Source organism: Microcebus murinus, chromosome 22 (genome assembly GCF_040939455.1).
Source record: "Microcebus murinus isolate Inina chromosome 22, M.murinus_Inina_mat1.0, whole genome shotgun sequence".
Lineage (NCBI taxonomy): Eukaryota > Metazoa > Chordata > Mammalia > Primates > Cheirogaleidae > Microcebus > Microcebus murinus.
The window spans coordinates 4,516,875-4,537,265 of record NC_134125.1 but is presented as its reverse complement, the minus strand read 5'-3'; the positions used below and the strand labels follow the sequence as shown (position 1 = coordinate 4,537,265).

Sequence of the window (20,391 nt, the reverse complement as noted above, 5' to 3'; positions counted from 1 at the left end):
CTCGTCCAGGACAGAGGTGGCTGCTAGCAAGGAGGGGGCCGGGGCGCCCACGGCGGGAGACGGGGCCTCCAGATGGCCGGGCAGGAGGCCAGCGGCCCCACCCCTGCTCCCCAGCCAGACACCGGAGAGTCCGGAACAGCCTCTTCTCTTCCCGAGGAAGCGGCATGTCAGAGCGGCAGGCGAGCTCCCCGCCGGGGATCCCGCCCTAGGCAGGGCTGAGCCACCCTCAGACCCTCCTCCTGCACCTCCTTGCCCCCGTGACATTTCCCGTCCCCCCAGATCCCTCCCCTGGGGTTTCACCAGGCAGAGATGGGGCCCCCCAGAACCCAGGAACCAAACCTGGGCGTCTCCCAGGTCACCTGTTCCCCAGCCCCCGACCCCCACCTGCATGCCCTGCCAACGTCCGTGGAAAACTTTCCGTGCACTGGGTGCCTCACAACCGCCGAACAAGGGAGGCGCGGATGCCATACCCATTTTGAAGATGAGGAAACTGAGGCTTGGGAGGGGCCTGATCGCACAGCCAATAAGCGGCGGCACGTGATTTTCGGAGGCCCCGAGGGCTATCGACGCCTGTGCAAATGAGACTGGCACCAGGACCACCCTCGAGGGACGGGGCTGCCGGGCTGTGTGCCGCACAGGGCCAGGGGCAGGCCAAGCCTACGGACGCCAGCCCAGCCTGGCTCTCCTGGGCCAGCCACTGAATCAACAGAGAGAGAGACTGGGGCCTGCAGAGCGACAGGAACTCTCGGCACAGGCTGAAGCCACAAAACGTGCCCCAGATCACCGTATTTAAAATAAGAAAACATAAAGCATCCAACATACCGGCAGGGATTTAAACGCCTAATGCAGCAGTCTCATTCTTAACGTCCGTGACTGTCCCATCGTCACCTCCCTGGTTTGAAACTGTGCACACGCTCAGCACAGAACTCGACGTGACAGCAGGACAGCCACACCTCCCATCACAGGGACCCGGGAGGCAGCCTCATTTCCCGCCACTGAGCAGTGAGACCCAGGCCCGCTGTGGGCTCGGTCCCTGAGACGCTGTTTCTCGCTGGGGACCGGCACCTGCGTGGCGGGTGCCACCCTCCCTCTAACTGTGTGTGTTCTAAACTCTGCGTCACCCAAAGCTACTCTAAAAGGCATTACTTTCCACCCGGGACCCTCCAGACGGCTCCCATGCCTGGCCCGGGACCCCGCATCAGCCCGGGACCCCGAGTCAGCCCGCCCCGCAGGCCCCGCCCAGCACCTCCCTCCCGGGAAAGGGCGCAGACGGCCAGACCCCGGACTTTGGTCCCCGGTGGAGCGGCATGCGGTGTCCTCGCTCCGGAGGATGCTCTTTTACAGCGGGACCTTCTCCGCGGGAGGCAAGGAGGGCCGGGCTCAGAGGGACACCGGCTAAACACGGGCAGGGATAGACGCCAGTCTGTTCCCAGCATGCCCTCCCGACCCGGCTCTGAGGCCTCTGTGCCTCAGTTTCCCACCCTCCTGCCGTGAGGGGGCCAGGGTCCTGAGGGGGTGCCCTGTGTCGCGGGAGGGAGCACAGCGTTTGGGACGCAATAATCACAGCTGAGTGTCCCCGAGTGTCATGGGGTGGCTGGGCAAGGCCAGACTGTGGGACCCACCGTCTCCTCTGGGGGCCCCCGACCAGGAAGGGGGCCTGGAGATCACATCTTGGATCTTCGCAACGGCGTGTCCCCCTAGGACACAGCTGTCACGTCTGCTGGCGGCGGGGGGCATCACCTCTCAGTCCTCAAGCCCTGTCTCTGCTTTCCACCCCCCCCCCCGCCCAGCCTCTCCTTTCCAGCTGCAGGAGTTCGATTCCTGCCTCCGCTGCGGGCAAGCTGTGTGGCCTTCGTTAAACGTCCTAACCTGTCTGTGTCCCCATCTTGTCCCAGGCGTACTGGGGGTGGCCTGGCTGAGCTGTCATAAGGGGTGAGAGGGACAAACGCACACAGCCCAGGGGACACTGTCACCCTGCCTGAGATCAAGACCCGGCTCAAACAGCCACTTTCAAAATCCAACCAACCAGCCACCGGCCGGCCACACAGCCCTGCCCAGGGCCAGGGCGCAGCCGCTGAGACCCTCCCGCCTGCTCTCCCGACGGCCCCGACTACCCACACGAGCCCCCAGGAAATCCGCCCAGAGCCTCGGCACATGGCCTTATTTGGAAACAGGGTCTCCATGGATTAATTAAGACGAGGTCACGCCGGATCGGGCCGGACCCTAAACCCAACGACTGGCGTCCTTATGAGAAGGGAGGCACAGAGAGACAGAGGCAATAGCCACGTGGCGACGGAGGCAGACACGGGAGCCACGTGTCCACGAGTCACGGGACAGGGACGGTGGCAGCCACAGCAGCTGGGGGCCGGCGAGGAATAGGCCCCTCCCAGCCGGCCGGCCAACGCCTCCGTCTGGACTTGTGGCCTCCAGACCGGGAGAGGACAGAGCCCCGTGGCTGTGAGGGCGACCCGGGACTCACTTCTCGCGGAAGGTCTCCTTCTCCTGCTCGCTCCACATGTTCATGACCTGGCGGTCCTTGTACACCTTCATGGGGTCGTCCATGAGCCCGTTCATGTTGATGAACTTGATGCGCTGCTGGTCGGCGTCGTACAGCATCGGTGGGATCACGGCCAGCTGCCTCATCTGCTTCTCCAGGTTCTGGGGAGACACGGGGCGCGGAGGGCCCGGCTCTGAGCACGGGGGCCCAGGCGAGGCGCGGAAGGGGCGGGGGTGGGGACGGGGGACTGAGGCTCTGAGCCAGAGGGGGAGACGCAACCCCAGAGAGGAGGAGCTGGGCGGGGAGATTTAACAGCTGCCCGACAGGTTTACGGTGGGCAGGACTGCAAATCAAACGCAGAGCAGCCCGGCTCATCTGCAGCGAGGGAAGCGATGAATCTTCCCTCTGGAAACGCAGGCCCCATAAAACACTGCCTCGAGATGTTCGACCCAGCGCCCGGTGGGGGCCTGCCAAACAGGGCCCAGGCGGGGAGGGGTGGCGGCAAGGGGCATCTGGGGGTCCTTCCCCACCCCCCAGCCCCTCCGGGGAGCCCACCTGGGCCCCGGCCCGCCCGGAAGAGCCAGGCGCCGCTCCCGATGCGTGGCAATGACTACTAAGAGGCTCTGAGCCGCCGCTCAGCTGCGCTCATTTCCCCAAATCGCTGCAGCTGCCAATTACTGGCGATTAATCGCCCATCTCCGGGGCGGGCAGGGCTCCGCGTGGCCACGGTCAGCCGGTTCAAATGCTCTGGCCGCCCCAGCGCCCACACCCAGCCCCTGCGCTCCACGTCCGGGACGCCCAGCCAGGGGTCAAGGCAGGGGGCACAGCTGTGACCTCACAGCCCCCCTCCCCCCAGGCCTGCGTCTCCCCGAACTTGGAGCAGTTGAACACACGACCTCTGAGCCTCCCTGCCTGGCCCAGAGACGAAGGTGGGACCCCCGCCTCCTGCGGGTGCCGGGCGCTCCCCGGGGGGTGGGTGGCGTCTCCCCTGCCCAGCCCCCTCCCTCGCACACCCCTGGGAACCTAGGGACACCCCGACTGGCTGATGAAGTTTCTCTCCTGGATTCCACTTCCCACCTGCACCCTGCACACCTGGGGGAACCTGGCAGCTGCGTCCGCACAAGGCCAGCACCCGGGGGACGGTCCCTGGGGTGGGGGGGACGGGAGGGCGAGAGGGACAATCGGCCCAGACCCCCCCACCTGCGGCGCTCAGGCCAGGCACACTCGGGCAAGAGCCACCTGCCGCCAGGTCAGCCTAAGCCCATGGCCACGTGCGTGGGGCGCATGTCCACAAAGCCACAGCGTGGGCGGACCAGGGGCCGAACCAGACTGGGTCGCGGAGCCCGGCACGCAGGGTCGAGGCCTGGTGACCGTGGGCAACGGCTTTCTGAGTCCTGCTTTCTGCCCACTGGGGGTCGTTGGCAACAAGAATGTCGTCGTGAGAAGTTTCAAAATGAAAAATAAAGAGTTTAGCGGCCCGGCGGTCTCTGAGTGCCCTGCGTCGGGGTCAGGCAGGCGCTGGGTGGAAACGCAGACCCTGACTCCACCCGGCGCAGCTGTGACCCGGGCAGGAAACCGAGACTGGAACCAGCGTCGGGTCCGCCGCCCCACGGAAGCTTCTGCCGCCATGGGGGGGCCGCTACCTGCTCTGTCCAGGGTGGGGGCCACTAAGCACAAGCGACTCGAGAAATTCAACGCTTAATTTCCTCTCATCGTGGTTAACGTCGGGGTCAGTGGCCATGCGCAGCTCGGCTGGACCGGCTGCGGCCACCAGACCGTCCCGTCTGCACAGACGCTCTCCCAGGACCAAAGTCCCCAGGGAGGAAGCAACGTGCCCCCCGTGTCTCCCGTGGTTGCCGCTGGGGACAGAGGGAACGGAGGACAGTGACACTGGACGCTTGTAGGGGACTGGCCGGTACGGCCCCTTCCCCAGGAGAAAACTCGGCCTCTCTGCTTCCTGGCCACCTCTGGGCGCCGGTGACCACAGCCCGGGTCCGGGCGGCCTGGGGGTCCCAGGGGAACAGAGGCTGTGCCCCAGCCAGGAGGGCTGAGGTTCCCCAGAGTGGGCCCCGGCGGGGGGCAGCAGGCGTGCTGGGATTCTCCATTTCACCCCGCACGCTCCCGCCAGGCGCCGAGCCCCCAGGCTGACCCTAGAACCTGCACCTCCCGGCGCTCCTGGACTCAGTGTGAGAGGCGGGGTCCTGTCCCAGGCTATCCCCCATGGGGGGGGGATAGCGGACCGTGCGGCCCTGTGACCCCGGCCCCACCTGCCAGGCGGCTCCTCTCCGCGGCCTCATGCCACCCCCCTGCACGCGCCCCGTTCGCCCGGGGACGGCCCCTGGCTTCCCGAGACCGCCCGTCGCCAGGTGCCTCCATGGGCCACGCTGGTTCTGCTGCAGCAACGAGCCCTTGATCCAAACCAGCCGGTGAGTCCGGTTCCGGGCCGGGACCCTCACCCCTGCGGCAGGGGACGAGGAGGACGAGGAGGAAGGGACACTGAGCCGGGGCCGGGCACTCACCCCTGCGGCAGGGGACGAGGAGGACGAGGAGGAGGGACACTGAGCCGGGGCAGCGCACTCACCCCTGCGGCAGGGGACGAGGAGGACGAGGAGGAGGGACACTGAGCCGGGGCCGGGCACTCACCTCCTGCTCGGAGAGGCCGTCAATGATCTCGGACACCTCGTGCTCGCTGCGGGCGGCCGGCATGGAGAGGCCGCTGCCGCGCTGCCCCACCCTGCTGGGGGCCAGAGGGACACACTCAGGCCCTGCCTTTCCGCACGAGCCCGCTGGCACAGGCCTGAGCCACAGCCTCCCCGAGGCCGGGAGGGCGACCGGGCAGGGACCAGGCCTCAGGCCGAGGAGTCCGGGCAGGACACGTAGCCCCACGCTGGCCCAGGACCCGCCCAACCCCGGGGCCTTGGGGCTCAGCCCTCGGCCCCTTATTCCCTCCTGAAACACCCTGAAAAGCCCAGCCACAAAGGCCTGGGTTCAAATCCCAGCTCTGCCTCTTCGGCCCAGGGGCAAAGGGCCACTGCCTGTGCCTCAGTTTCCTCCCCTGCAATATGAGGGCAAAAAAAAGCAGCAGCCAGACGCTCCCTAGGGCTGCTGGGAGGAATTCAGTGATGTACAGTCGTAACAAGTTCAGGGAAAGACAAAAGCCGTTATTACGACTAATGGTCACCTCGTCCGTGCAGTGAGAGAAACGGACAAAACCGCAGCCACCTGCCGTGGGCCACGCACCTGCCCATGCAGGCTCTCACGCCACCGCCACAGGAGCGCCTGGTTCCGGCTTCCACGCCGGGCCCCTCCCCTCACCCCACGCAGGGACCTCCCACCGCCGCCCGGGGCCCCGGCCCCTCCAGGAACGAGGGGCAGGAAGTGTGCCCCCAGAAGCGTCTTGTGGACGCGCCCAAGTGCCAGGCCCAGTGGGCTGCGGGTGGCGCACGCAAGGCCCCCGGCGTGGGTCCCTGCGCGCTGTTCTGTTGTGCCTGGCAGGGCCCCTCCTGGGGACGGGGGACGGGGACGCAGGACGCTGGCTCACCTCTGCATGCGCTCCTGCAGCTCGCGCTGCTTGCGGATCTCGGGGAACTGCTTCTCGTAGTACTCGCGCACCTTGCTCTCCTTGGCCCGGCGCCGCGGGTTGTTCTCGATGCGCTCCACCTTCTTCTCCCAGGCCTCCATGAGCTGGTCATAGCGCTGGCAGAACTTCTGCTCCTGGCGGCACGCGGGGCAGGGGTGAGCGGGCGGCGCGGCTCCTGCACCCCACACCGGGCACGCTCTGCGCCCAGGCCGTCGGGCACAGACAGGCGCAGCCACGCACGACACGGGCAGGCCGGGCCCTGGGGACGACCGGCGGGCTCCCCTCCTGAGGGACACGGACACTCGACCCCCGACTCCTCTAGGGAGGCCGGCCTCCGTGGCGGGCCGGCAGGAGTCACAGAGGGAGGAGGACTGGGAGTTCAGAGCCGGTCCTCCCAGCCACGCCTCCAGGGCCCGGCAGCCGATGGAGCGCACCTCCACGCTGCAGGCGAAGGGTAAGAGAAGCTCCCCACGAACCCAGCAGGGGACAGTCACGCGGTGACGGGGACGGCAGGGCCCCTGGCCAGCGGGGGCCTCGGTCTGCCCACGGGCCCACGGAGGGCCGGCAGAGCACCCACAAGACGTCCCCGCTCTGGCTGGAGCGTCGGCCCAGCACAGGCAGCCCCGCACAAGTGTCCCTGAGGGACGTCCAGCCACCTGCATGGCCACAAGCACTGTGCTCTGCCCTCTTCCCGGACACGGAAGTCCCTCTGCAGGTCTAACCACAGTGCCACCTGCTGTCAGCATGCCTGTGTCCGCCATGCTGGATGTGAAGCTGCTCGTTGGGGTTTTCCAAAAAGTTGGACCCACCGGCGGGGGGGTGAGATCTCTCCCTCCCTCAATCCCCTCCCTCCCACACACCGGCCTGGTCAGCGTGTGCTGCGCTGGACGCTGCCAGGGGAAGGAACAGGGACGGGGGACACGTCCCTGGGACCACAGGGTGTGGGAGACCCGGTCCAGGCCCTACTGGCCTCCCGGGGGCTGAGCTCAGCTTCCCAGCAGGGCGGGGGCAGGCCTGGGGGCAGGGGGTGGTGGGGACAAGCCCCCGCTCTCTGGGAAAATGCGGGTCCCAGGAACCTGCTAAGGGCTGCCCCCCCCATTTAAGAGGGGGTCTGACTGGGGGGGGGGTGCAGATCCGGGGTCTTGGCCAAGCCCCTCCCAGGCTTTGCCAAAAAACCGGCGAGGTCAGTCAAGGGCTTTGGCACATCCTACAAGAACAGGACGGCCCCACGCGCCTGCGTGCTCAAAGGACTCTCCCGGGTGAGCTCAGCGTGGCCACGGAGCCATCCCGAATTTCTTAGAGGGCCCCGGTTTCTGCCTGCCTCTTCCCTGTCTTTAAACAAGCCGAAGTCCCCTCCACACACGCCTCAAGGAGCCCTTGGAGATTGTTAGATTCCCACATGCCCAGCTCCACCCCCAGCCTCTGCAGCAGCCCAGCAGGATCCTTTTAAAATGTAAATCAGACATTCCCTCCCTCCCTCCCTCCTTCCCGTGGCTGCTCCACCCCTACCCGCAGCAGGGCCAGCTGGGGGCAGGTCAGCGGGGCTGGAGGGTCAGGGCCAACTGCAAGTCACTGTCAGGTGTGACAGTGACAGTCCCCTTCCCGGCAGGAGACAGGGGTGAGGGGTTCTGGCCGCCGCCCCTAGTTCCCACCAGCCGGACAGCAAGCGGCCATAAGATACGCAGAGCAAACGCGGGGACGTCAGCCAGGGCTGAGCCTCCTGAGGGGTGTCCACAGGTGCTTGTCATACCCTTGCGTGCGACAGAAGACTCTCAGACTGAGACTTTGTGTTCTTTGCTGAGACGTTAATTAAGAATGAATCAGATGTCCCGCTACGCTCAGAATAAAACCTAGACGTTCCATCCTAGCTCAGGGGCCGATATTTCCAGGTGACCTCGCTCCCTTGACCTGCGCGTCCTGCCCCAGGTGACCCCCAGCTGCTTCCTACCCCGGGGCCTTTGCACTTGCAGCGCCCTTGGACTGACACCGTGACCCTCAGATCTGCACGCGGCCGGGCCCTTCTGGCCACTCCGGCCTGGGCTGTTCACCGCCTGCGTCCCCACAGTGAACACGCCTCAGCGCACAAACAGGACGGGGCGTCGGCCCGTCAGGGTGGGGTGCCCCCAGGACGCTGCGCCAGGCAAGCCCAGGCACCCCGCTGCTCCTCATCCTCACCCCGGGCCTGGGTCCGGAGCACGGCCTGCAAGCCTGCAGCCCGTCCAGAAGCTTCTCCTCTCTCTAGCGCCCGGCTGAGGCCTGGGCCCAGGGATGGGGCGGGGATGGGGCCAAGGGACCCCCACACGTCTGGGCAGCTCTGAGCCCACACGGGAACGGCAGCTGACACCCTCCACCTCGCCACCGCTCCTCATTCCCCTCCGTCTGGGTTTGAGCAGCACTTAGTCATCTCCTACTGCATACCGCAGACCTACACGCACTGCCCATGACTGATCCAGCCCCCACAGACCTGGCCCGAGGGAGGATGCGGAGGGCCAGGGCTGCCGGTGGGAGGGGCCCCTCGCCCTCACCCCTCCCCACAGAAACCATCGCTGGACCAGCCTTTGCTGCTTCTCCTGCCCAAGCATCCCTCGATCCCGCCAGCCCCATCCAGGGCGTCCCACCCCCGAGAACCTTCCAGGCCCTCCCAAGTCTGTCCCCTGCCCCGCCCTCCAGCCATCTCCTAGCAGCCTGTGGCTTGGGCGGAGCCGATGACGTCACCCCGGCTCTAGACAAGGCGGGGCAGCCACAGCCCATCAGCGAGATCCCATCTCCCTGGCGTCAGTCAGGTTCAGAGGGGCACACACCCCGCCCGGTCCACCCAGGTCTTTGGTGAGACAGTCTGAGAGAGGGTAGCTCCCTCTGGCTGCAGCAGAGTCACTGCTGTTGCGGGGACTTGGGGACCACGGTGGCAACCATTCTGCCTGTGTTCTAACACAGAGTTGAAAAGCCCGCATGCAAATGAAGCTGCAACCTGATCGAACCACTCCTGAAGTCCACCCCGATGGACTTTCCCAGCCAGTTCCTCTCCATGCCAGCCCACCCGAGTCAGCTCTTCTTCCCCTGGCAGCCGAAAGAATACTAACGGGTGACTCCCCTCCGTCACGCAGCCCTCATCTCCCCGTGCACGGCCACCCTGCTCTGCAGCTGCATGTGTTCTCTCAGAGCCCACCCGCGCGAGTGAGGGGGCCTCCTGCTGTCCATGCCCTCCTCCTCCCAAGGCTGGACACGGGATGCCCCCAGTCTCTCGAGCTCACCCCAAACCCCTCCTTCCTGTCTGCCCGAGGAGCCACGCGGACCCTCTGACGGTGTCTGACCACCGATTTTCTGAGCCGACGTTCTGCTTTCTCTCCTTCCCGGCTGGACACGGGGCCGCAGAGCCCCCACCCCCAGCCCCCGGTCCACCCCCGACCCCCCCACTCCTGGCCCCCGCCCCATCCCCGCCCCACCCCCTGCCACCACTGTGCCCTGGGCATCCCTTGCCCACCCTGGCCTCGGTCGCAGGCCGGCCACAGAAAGGCAGCCCTCGGCAGGGCGGCCTAGGTGGCCGAGAGGACGCGCGGGCGAGACGTACCCATTGCTTTCGGGCGTGGTTCCTCCTCTTGAAGTACAGGATCAGCTTCTTCCGCATCGCCTGGTTTCTGCGAGGGAGGGGACAGCAAACGCAGGTCAGCCACGTCGGCATCGCACACAGAGCGAGCGCCCGGGCGGCCTTGGCCGGCTCTCAGGGGACGGGAGACATGCGGACCCAGAGCGACCCGTGTGTGCCCTCCCCGCCCCGCCCGGGCCCCGCCCTGAGCCTCTGCAGACGGCGGGCGCCGGGGCCACAGACAGGCCTCGGGAGCCCCTCGCCCTGAACCTGCCCCCAGTCCGGGCTCTGCGATGGTGGCAACTTCTCGGGAAGGGGCTCCCCAACTTTTTGACATTCTCGGCATCGTCCAAACCCCACAAAAAGCTCACAGGCCACCGGAGGTGTCGTGACTGCGGGTCACCCCCAGGCCCCGCCCTGGGAGGAGGAAAAGGGGGGACCACCCCCAAAAGGCCTGGAGCCAAACTCAGGCCCTGCCCCGCCCAGAGGCCGTGCCACCTACGTCAACCGCCGCCCCCACCCGGCCAGCACGGCCGGGGGCGTCCTCGGCCTGCAGCCTAGGCCCTGGGACCTGGTCACACCACAGCGTGTCTCTGAGCAGACCTCAGGGGCTCTCCGAGTCTCAGTTTCCCCATCTGGCACGTGGGACCCGCGCATCACGCGTGCATCTCCTTGGTTACTCAGTGACCGCGTGAGGGAGACTCAGCGGCGGCCACACTGACAGTGAGCAAGAAGATTCCAGACCCGGGAGCTGAGGCAGGTGGCGGGCCAGAGCGTGGCGGGGGCTGTGTGGCTCTTGCAGGTGCGGCGGCGCAGAGCCGAGCCCCCCCACCCCGCGGCGCGGAGCTCAGAGCCGCACCACAGAGGACCCGGCTGTGCAAAGGCTCGAAGGGAAGCGCTCCAGGCAGAGCCCCACGAGCAAAGGCCCTGAGGCCGGAGCTGGCTCTCGTGCTTGAGGAACAGACAGCGAGCCGCCCCGTAGCCGGAGAATGCCGGGGAGGGCGGAGGGCGGAGGGGAGGCCGGGCACGACTGGCAGGGCCCGAGTCTGGGCCCAGCGAGGCTCTGGGCCGCAGGGAGCAGACAGGCGGCGACAGCCCGGCGGCGCCGAGCGCCCCTCACCCAGACCTTGGCGTCTCAGCCGCTCTCCAGCGCGGGAAACTGGGGCTTCCCGGACATACACGGCTGGTTCCAGAGGGACTTTAAGAGCCGCCGAAAAAAACAAAAAGCAATCGAAAGGACGCAGGTGGCACCTGAAAGTTTCCACCTGCCGGAGCTGGAACAACACACACAACAAAAGAAGTAACACCGGGACCAGATCACAGCCCACGGGATAAAGCACACGCCACGGGTCGACACAGACGGACGTGGGCAAACAAACAAACGGGAGAAGGAACAACCTTCCTTCTAGAGCCCCAGGGAAGAGACGTGCAAGGAGGGAGGGAGGCGGAGCCCCGGCAGCAGCACCCAGCGGTGACCGCAAGCGACAGCGAACTCACTGGCAAATTTTTTTTTCTTTTTTCTTTTTTTTTTTATTTACCTTCTCAACACTGTTGCATCACTGGCAAATTTTAAGGAGAAACGGGAGCGCCACCTCCAAGCCCGCAGGTACCCGCGCACCGCAGTGGCGCGCCAGCCGCCTTACGGGCCCTGCTGTCCCTCCCTCCAGGAGGCCAGGCTTGCCTGGAAGCAGGGCTGGGCTCGGGGCTCGCTCCACGGGCAGAGCACGGGAGGGTCCCGCAAGGTGACGGGGAGGCCACGCAGACGCCCCTGCGGCCAGCGACCCAGGGGACACCACCTGCCATGTCGTCCCCGTACCTGTCACGGCTCGGCGAGAGGCCACCGCCCTCACCGCTCTGCAGGCAGCCCCCCCCAGGCACCCCTCCCGCCGGTGGCCCCTCTGCCTGCCGGCGGCAAACTCCCACCCCGTGTGTTTCAGCGACAGAGACACAAACAGGCTGACGCTTTCTGCCGAGCTGCTGCCGAGGAGAGTAAGGCACCGGCTTCTGGGGGCTCTGGGGGGCCCGCAAAGCCGAGGTGCGATGCGTGGGCTGGAGGGGCACTGGTGAGGTGCAGGGGGCACCTGCAGCCCCCTGGAGAAGTCGGGGTGCAGAGAAGCGCACCCGTAATGAAGTACGGGCCTCATCACCTGCCAGGGAGGGTGAGGGACGGATCCCATGACTGTGCCAGGAGCTGCACCTCACGTGGGACGGGCCCGGGGGCCCATAGGGACCTGGAAAAGGAAAGCTCGGGGCAATCCGGGGAGCATTCCCGGAGGAAGGGCCGTTTGAGCTGAGGGTGGGCCGAGGGAAACGGGCAGAGCGCTGGGTCCCAGGGAGGTGCGGGGTGGTGGTGAGTTCGGGGAGGGCAGAAGGCCCCGGGGAGAGTCACTGGGTCACTAGGCAACTGACGGTCTGAAACCTCCTGCTGGCCACATGCCGAGCAAAGCGGCCACCTCGCTGACAAGCAAGGTGCTGTGACTTGTCAAGGCCACCTGGGGGAGGGCGGCCTCGACCACAGACCCTGGAGAGGAAGCAGGATGGAAACGCAGAGAGGCCTGGTCTGGGGGAAGTCACCTGACTTCTCTGAACCTCCTGAGTGAGACCCCAGAGACGCGTAGCCGGTGACCTGGGTCGTGACTCGTCACCTTTCCTTCCCCGCCTGGACGTCCCCAGGACGGAGGCTTCCCATCACCAACCCCACCGAGGCAGGAGAAGGGAGAAAGCGGGCTGCGAGACGAGAAAAACGGACATGGGGGGGGAGCACGGCCCCTGCCTCTGCACCCAAGTCCTGCACCCCTTCGCCGCCCCCACTCGGGGCGGGGCCCACTGGGGGGACCACTGGGGGGCGGGTCCCACTCAGGGGCGGGTCTACTCGGGGATGAAGGGGGTCCCACTCGGGGCAGGGCCCACTCGGGTGTGGGCCCCACTCGGGGGGGGTCCCACTCGGGGGCAGGGGGTCCCACTCGGGGGCGGGGGGTCCCACTCGGGGGCAGGGGGTCCCACTCAGGGCAGGGCCCACTCGGGGGTGGGCCCCACTCGGGGGCAGGGCGTCCCACTCGGGGGCAGGGCGTCCCACTCGGGGCGGGTCCCACGCGGGGGTGGGCCCCACTCAGGGGCGGGGCGTCCCACTCGGGGGCAGGGGGTCCCACTCGGGGCGGGTCCCACTCAGGGGTGGGTCCCCACTCAGGGCGGGCGGCAGAGGGAGGGCAGCGCGGGAGGGTGCTGGTGACTCCAGCTCTGAATCGGCGCACCGCAGGAAGTCAAGCGTGAAATTAAGTCTCGGCCCGCAGCCGCACGCTGGCAGGAGGAATTGAAGCGGCCAACAGGGCAAGGTCCCCAGGGAGGGGACGACCTCCCGCCTGGCCGCAATGACAGCAGCGGGAGCCGTGTGCCCGCCCCCTCCCCGGCTGCGATGCCTCCTGTCCCCACCGTGCCCAGCGCTGCTGCCCCTAGGTACCCTCATGCTTATGTGTCACCTGCCTGCCCACTGCAGCGTCAGGCCTGGTCACCGCGCCCCCCAGCCCAGACTGCGCCTGGCGGAAGGAAAGGAAAGGAAAAAGGAAAAAGGAAAAAGGAAAGGAAAAAGGAAAGGAAAGGAAAGGAAAGGAAAGGAAAGGAAAGGAAAGGAAAGGAAAGGAAAGGAAAGGAAAGGAAAGGAAAGGAAAGGAAAGGAAAGGAAAGGAAAGGAAAGGAAGGAAGGAGGGAGTCTTCGTCTCTACAGATCAGAGTAAGACAAACGGAAAACACAGTGTGCTCTCCGCGCCAGCACTGGTCTCAGCGTGCGGCGTGTTGCCTCCACGAACCCTCGGGCATGGGCCATCACTGCTTCCATCTTATAGATGGGGAAACTGAGGCACAGAGAGCAGTGACTTGCTGCAGGGACACACAGCTAGGCAGAACGAGCCACGGTCAGTGAGGCCTGAGACCCCATGTCCAGCCACCCGGTGGCGCTGGGCCGGCAACAGGCCTCTCTTCCCGCGCCCCAGCACTGGGCACGCGGCATGTCTGAAGTCTGGCACATGAGTGAGGGTCACGGAACATCAGGGCCGACCGGGAGTGCAAGGCACACCGCAGCTTCCTGAGCTCTGAGCATCCCTGAGTATCATCCACCTGCAGCTTGCACACCTCCCAATGACGGGGCGCTCACTACCTCGCTTGGCAGCTACAACGACACCACTTAGCTCTGCTTCATCCAGACGTGAGTCCACTCTGGAATATGACTCTGAGAGTCTGATTTCCACCTTCCAGAGAATTCCCAGACCTTTCCCTAACAATCCCCTCCTCCCTCTCTTGGCCTGAACACGCTGCTTCCCCCTAGCAGCACTGTGAGGCCTCCCTCCTGTGCCCGCCCCCAGGTCCTCCCCGCCCCCAGGTCCTCCCTCCTGCACCCACCCCAGGTCCTCAAAATAAACAGCTGTGAGCTCCTCCCCTCCGGAGCCCGGGGGAGCCACACAGCACCTACACACCTCCCTGCGGGAAGGTCTGTCCAGGCCCCCTCCCCCCTCTCCCCCATTAGCGCCCAGAGGCCGCCCAGCCACTGCCGAGGGCAGGGACCCTGGGGCTGTGGGGGTGGCGGGGGAGGGCTAGAGCCTGCAGGGCTGCAATCCTGCGACTCACACCTCCACAAAGCTGCTTAAAAAGGAATAGACCCCTCTGCCCCGGCGGAGACACAGGGACAGGGCCTGGCCTCTCGGCGCCCAGCGCTGGGGTCCCCGACCTGGCCCCAGGCCAAGCCCCCATCCTCGCAGCTGTCGGGCCCCCACCTTGGCGTCCGCTGAGCCTCCCCATCCTTGTCCCTCCTGCACCCATCCCCCATTGCCCCCAGGTCCCCACCCCACCCCCAATCCCTCTCCCTGCGGCCGCCAGAGTGAACGTCTAAAACCACTGTCCGACCACATCACTTCCTGGAATAAACCTCATCACCACCTCCCCTGGCACAGACAATAAAACCCCAAAACTCCTTACAGCCCTGAGAGAGCTGGGCTCTGCCCTCCCCACCCCTGCCCAGCCTCCTCGGAGATCCCTGCAGCCCGGCGCTGCCCCAGGGCCTTTGCACTGCCCGCCCCGCCTCGCCTGGGTCACTCCCGCCCTGCAGTCCATGCAGCCAGCCCCCGCTCAGCCTCCACGCGTCCGCTCGGCTGTGACATCCTGCCCCGACCTCTCGGGCCGAAGTCATCCCTCCTTTTCTCTCCTGTCACCCCGTTTACTGCAGGCACAGAATTTTCCTAACGCACTGATTTAATGATGAGCACATCCAGATTAAAAATGTAGAAGTGATGATGACTGTCGTGGAAAAATACAGAAAAAAACCCTACAGTTCTAAGGCCAAATCTGTTCGAGTAACTTACTTACAGATGTATCTCTCTAACATAAAATGGGCCATTTGCTGTATTAGAAATCTTAATCATTCACCTCCATGTTTTAAACGTAAACACGTTCACGTGCAATTTAGAAGCGCAACAAATTCAGTGAGGTCGTTACTTGGTCACAATGAGCTCGAGGAGACCAGAGCCGGTCTCTGATGAAGACCGGGATGTGCAGCGGGCGCTGCCCCATCTGCGTGCGGTGTAACCTAGCGCACCTACGCAGACGCGTGGCAGTGTCTCGTTTGCTAGCGTTGCCTGTATGGTCACTCACTCCTCCCCTGTTTGGAGTCTACGGCTGTTTTATTACCCGAAATTATCCACGTTATTTAGCGTAAAAATATCACTCACTTTAAGCGATGAAACCTCTGTGAAATTTCCAGTACGATAACACAAAAATGACCACGTCGGAAAGGAAAAACACGAGTCGGAACATCAAGGCATAACGCGCTTACGATCCGTAGTGCGTTAGATTAGCCGACGGGTCCTTATTTACCGAGCTCGCTCATTTTCCGCCTTCACTGCCAGACAAAACCTGGGCCGAGTCCCCAGGGCCTAGAGCGGGGCCGGGCGGGTAGCAGGTGCTCAGCTAACGTGGGATGGCTGAACGAGTGCATGCTCAGTGGACAGTGTCCCACCCTCCTCCCCTAAACCGGCTGTGCCCCCCATGCCCTCGCCCACCCTCCCCTGCAGCCCCCTCCCCTGTCCTGGAGTGGGCCAGGTCCCAGGAGGCTGCAGAAGAAACTAGAGTGGCCCGACTGGAAAATAAACTGTTGGACTCAATGGGACCTGGGACCTGGGCAACAAAGCAGGCCACCAGGCCGTGCTGGGCCCGTGCTGGGAGCGACTCCGCGCCAGCCTTGCCCTGAGACGTCTCCGGCAGAAGCTCCTGAAACCGGACGGGAGCCCTGGCCGCAAGGACGCTCGCGCAGCACGGCGACCGCAGGAGGGGGCCCGGTTGCTCCCCCGAGCTTGCACTGGTCACGCAGCTCCACAAACCACAGAAGAAGAGACCTCCCTGCCAACCAGTCCAGCGCCAGCGGACGCCTGAAAACCATCAGGGGGCAGGTTGCATGCCTCCGGGAACGGGGAGCTCACCACCGCACGCACGTACGCTCTCTGCACTTCTATCCCAGGAAAACCCGGGCAATCAGACCAGGCTAGACTACCCACTGGGCCCACCAAGCGCCTCCTCTCGAGGTCACCCTCTAGCGCCTGTACACTCTCTCGAAAATGAACCTTGAACACTCACAGACTATGATCCCCAACATCCTCTTCTCCTCCCTAGCGCCCTGCCCACGCTCACGGCCACGTGCTCCTGAAGAGGCAAGATCGGCAGCCCCTTTTACCTTTTGGGTTCCTAGATAACATGAGGTAGCATCTCCTCCTCAGCCCAGGAGGCTCTGCTCCTGTTAATGCATCCCAGGAAAAAGCCAGCCCCCTTCCAGCAGCCGCACCGCCCATGCCTTGCACCCGGCACTCCCATGCCTTGCACCCCACTTAAAGACCAATGTTTCTGGCGACCTGGGCCCCCATCACACCCAAATGCAAGTGGCACTTAGCTGACAGCCTTTTCCTCCTAGTATCCACCTGGGAAAAGGCCCATCAGCCACCTCCAAACCTCTAGGTGGGATGTGTGCTCCCAGCTGCCCCAGGGGGCCTGGGCCCCAAGGGACCTCGCCGAGCACACCCAAGGCCACCCCCAAACACACTCACGCCCGAGCCCACAGCACGGGCCACTGCCCACCATTGGGCCGGCGCCCTCCTGCCCTGACAGGACACGGCTGCAGCCCTGACCCTGCTGTCCGGCCCTGCCCGCCGCGGCACCCTCGCCACCCCAGCGCCTGCTCTGGTCCCACCCTGGGCCCCACCCGGCCTAGAATCCTGCCCAAACTCTGCCCCCTCTGTCCCTCCTCCAGCACCGGGGCCTGGCCGGGGGCCCCAACGGGAGCAGGGAGTCACGTCCAGCCCCGGCCACCGCGAGCCTGTCCCCACCCTCGCCGGCACAGCCGGCCGTACTCACATTTTGATGTTCTCATGGTACTGCCGGGTGTCGGAGGGCTGGTTGTACAGCGGCTGCAAAGGGAGGAGAAGCAGGTCAGGGCCCGGCCTGAGTGTGGGCAGCTGGCCCCCGGCCGGCCACCGCCCACCACCCCCGGCCACCGCAGAGCCCCAGCCCCGGGCCACCTCGGCACCATGGAGCCATGTGCAGGGCCGAGTGACCGGCTGCCAGCAGACATGATACGGGACAGCAGGCGCCAGCGCCCATCCCCGTCCAGGGACAGGCTGTGACCGGCCACCCCGGCACGGCTGTGGGCACCGTGACCACCCCCTCCCCAAGGCAGTCATGGCTGCTGCGGGGACATCTGGCAGTGACCACGGCCCAGAGACAAGGGACACACGTCAGGTTGGCTGCGGCCACTGAACGCGCAACGCCGCTTCGCTTCCCGGCACGTGGAACCCGTGTCTCAGACGCTGCCCACCCCCCCCCCCTCCCCGGCAAAAGACGAAAACGTCAAATGGTGCCGAGTGTCGGTGTAGGTGACGGGAAGACTGGCTCGCAGCCGGTGAGAACACGGGGGCGGGGCCACATGCTCCAGGGAGCAAGCAGGTGGCACCTGGTGAACAAGGAGGAGGTCCCCACCCCCAACGCAGACGCCCCAAGGAGCGCGGCGCCCCACGGGGGAAGGGCACGGCAGTGTCCCTGCGCCCTGGTGACCTCCCGGCTCGCCGGAGCTGCCCAGCGCCCGCCGCCGGAGGAGGGAGTGCAGGGAGTGGGGCTCGTTGCCACCGTGAACACGGCACGGCTGTGAAACATGGATGCGTCACCAAGGACACGCTATGACACGGGCACGAGGGGAACAACCGTGTCTCAGCACATGTGACAGGTCAGGGCCCAGCTGGCGGCCGGGGTCCCGTCCCAGAGGGCAGTGCCATGGTGAGGGACCCAGGGCACAGCTGGGTTCGGATCCGGTTTTGACACTGCCCGCTGGGCCCCGCGTAACCCGGGCTCGTCCCTGTCTCGGGCTCGTGGGATGGGGCAACGGGTACAGAGACTGGCTAGCAACACCGCCCCAAACCCAGCGTGCCCTTGCCGCGGCCACCGGGGCAGCTGCAAACTCAGGGAGACTGCGGGCTCGGAGAGCTCGCCCGGCCCGGCCCTTGGAGGCGCCAGGAGCCAGCATGGGCGGGGCAGCACTGAGCCAGGACCCCCGCCGCCCTGTCCCGAGGAGCTGGGACCCCCACCGCCGCCCGGCCCTGGCCGAGCACGCAGGCGTGAGCAGGGCCGCGTCCACAGACACGCTCGGTCAGCTTCCAGGCCGCTGAGGGGAGGTGGATGGCTGCTTTGTCGGGCAGCAGTGGCTGACTGATGCAAGTCTCATCCCTAGTGTACTGATGGGGAAACTGAGTCCTGAAGAAGCTAACGCATCTGTCCCCCGCTGGGAAGAGATGAGTTTGAGCGAGAGCCCCGTCTCTCCACCCAGCACCAGAGGAGGGACCGCCCCGCTCTGCCTGTGTCTCCCCACACGAGTGTCTGCCTATCCGGCTCCGTGTGTGTGTGTCTGTCTGTCTGCCCTGCTCCCTGTGTGTGTGTCCGTGTGTCCGTGTTTCCCTCTCACGCCACACATGCGGCAGGAGCCCCGGGCAGCCATGGGTGGCCATGGTGGGAGGAGCAGGCACAGCGTGAGGGTCAGGCGGAACGGCGAGTACGGAGCCGCGGAGCCCTGCGGCCGCGGGCGGGGCCTCGTGGAGGGAAGGGGCACACGAGGCTCCGCGCTGGGGAAGGTGCTGGACACGCCTCCCACCACCCGTGACCCCAGGGCAGGGGAGCCACCAGCAGCAGGACTGCAGACCCCACCCCGCCCCAGGGAGGGCCCGCAGGCCGGGCAGCGGGTGGGCGTGAGGACGGCAGACCCCACCCCGCCCCAGGGAGGGCCGCAGGCCAGGCAGCAGGTGGGCTCAAGGACGGCAGACCCCACCCCGCCCCAGGGAGGGCCCGCAGGCCGGGCAGCGGGTGGGCGCGAGGACGGCAGACCCCACCCCGCCACAGGGAGGGCCCGCAGGCCGGGCAGCGGGTGGGCGCGAGGACGGCAGACCCCACCCCGCCACAGGGAGGGCCCGCAGGCCGCAGGCCGGGCAGCGGGTGGGCGCGAGGACGGCAGACCCCACCCCGCCCCAGGGAGGGCCGCAGGCCGGGCAGCGGGTGGGCGCGAGGATGGCAGACCCCACCCCGCCCCAGGGAGGGCCGCAGGCCGGGCAGCGGGTGGGCGCGAGGATGGCAGACCCCACCCCGCCCCAGGGAGGGCCGCAGGCCAGGCAGCGGGTGGGCTCGAGGACGGCCTCCGCCAGCAGCTTCCTCCCCACGGCCCCAGCCGCCGTGGCAGCTCACCGTGGGCTCCGGAAGTGCCAGCTCCAAGCTCAGTACTCTCCTGGGGACAGATGTCACCCTGCGCAGGTGGGAACCGTCCCTCCCATGTGGGTCTGGTGGCCCCCAGGAGCTCAGGAAACGGGGGAGAGCCCCACCCCCACGTGGGGAGTGGACGGAGGCAGAGTGGGCAGTGGAGCAGGAGGGCCCGCGGTCAGACTCGCTGCAGAACTTCCCGGGGAGCGGGGGATAGGGTGCCCCCGCTCCAGTCCTCCTCTCGGGAACGGCAAGGGGCCCCTCGAGACGCCTGCCCAGGACCGGCAACTCTGGCCCCCGCGTGCCGATAAAGCACAGCCTGGCGCGAGTGGGCGTTGCTCACGGGCTCGGGCTCTGGGCACCGGCTGCGGCCACGGCTTCTGCAGCCATGACAGCAGAACGTGGGGCCTGGCCAGCCCCAGCCCACCGCCCACAGAGCCGGTTACTCCCCTCTGTGGCCTCCGGCCCTGCTGGAGGACAAGGGGATGGGGCCACCTGCAACTCAGGGTGGCCTCTGGCGAGGGGCTTCTCAGGGGAGGCCGTGAGGACTCAAGATCCGGGGAGTGGGCAGAGGGGACCCCCCCCAGGCCCCACCTGCCCCTCCCGGAGGCAGAGACCTGGGAGGGCGGCAGGCGGGAGGGGATGCTGCCCGTCGCCGTGGCAACAGTCCTGTGCCATGTTGGAGGGCAAGAAGGGGTGGGGAGGGAGGGGCCGTGCCCTGCAGGTGTGCCGCGGACAGAGACAGCCCCCCCCCCCCCCCGGCAGAGGGGCTACACGCACGTCGCCAGGCGGTTCCCGGCCCAGCATGGCGGCCATGAGGCGACATCTACGCCCGGGGCGAGCCGCGGGGACCTAGCCACCCCACCACGCACGGTCTCACGGGGCTCCCCCTCCCGCCGGGGATGTGACTCCAGGCGGGGACACCCCCCCATAGCCCTGGGCCTGTCTCTGGCCCCCTCGAGGCCG

At 66.5% G+C, this 20,391-nt stretch overlaps 1 protein-coding gene across 19 annotated transcripts in view; it reads right to left on the bottom strand.

The window, feature by feature from the left end:
• NCOR2 (nuclear receptor corepressor 2) overlaps positions 1-20,391 on the bottom strand; it is a 170,758-nt gene that overhangs the window by 73,838 nt on the left and 76,529 nt on the right. For 15 of the 19 annotated variants that reach the window (XM_075996444.1, XM_075996443.1, XM_075996445.1 and 12 more), the window contains exons 8-12: positions 17,047-17,099; positions 9,646-9,712; positions 6,039-6,211; positions 5,141-5,234; positions 2,480-2,658 (exon numbers count right to left, since the gene is read on the bottom strand). In XM_075996444.1, the coding sequence (XP_075852559.1) occupies positions 2,480-2,658; positions 5,141-5,234; positions 6,039-6,211; positions 9,646-9,712; positions 17,047-17,099 (566 nt within the window). The remainder of the gene's footprint in view (positions 1-2,479; positions 2,659-5,140; positions 5,235-6,038; positions 6,212-9,645; positions 9,713-17,046; positions 17,100-20,391) is intronic. The other 4 variants (XM_075996449.1, XM_075996447.1, XM_075996458.1 and 1 more) reach the window with 1 other exon arrangement.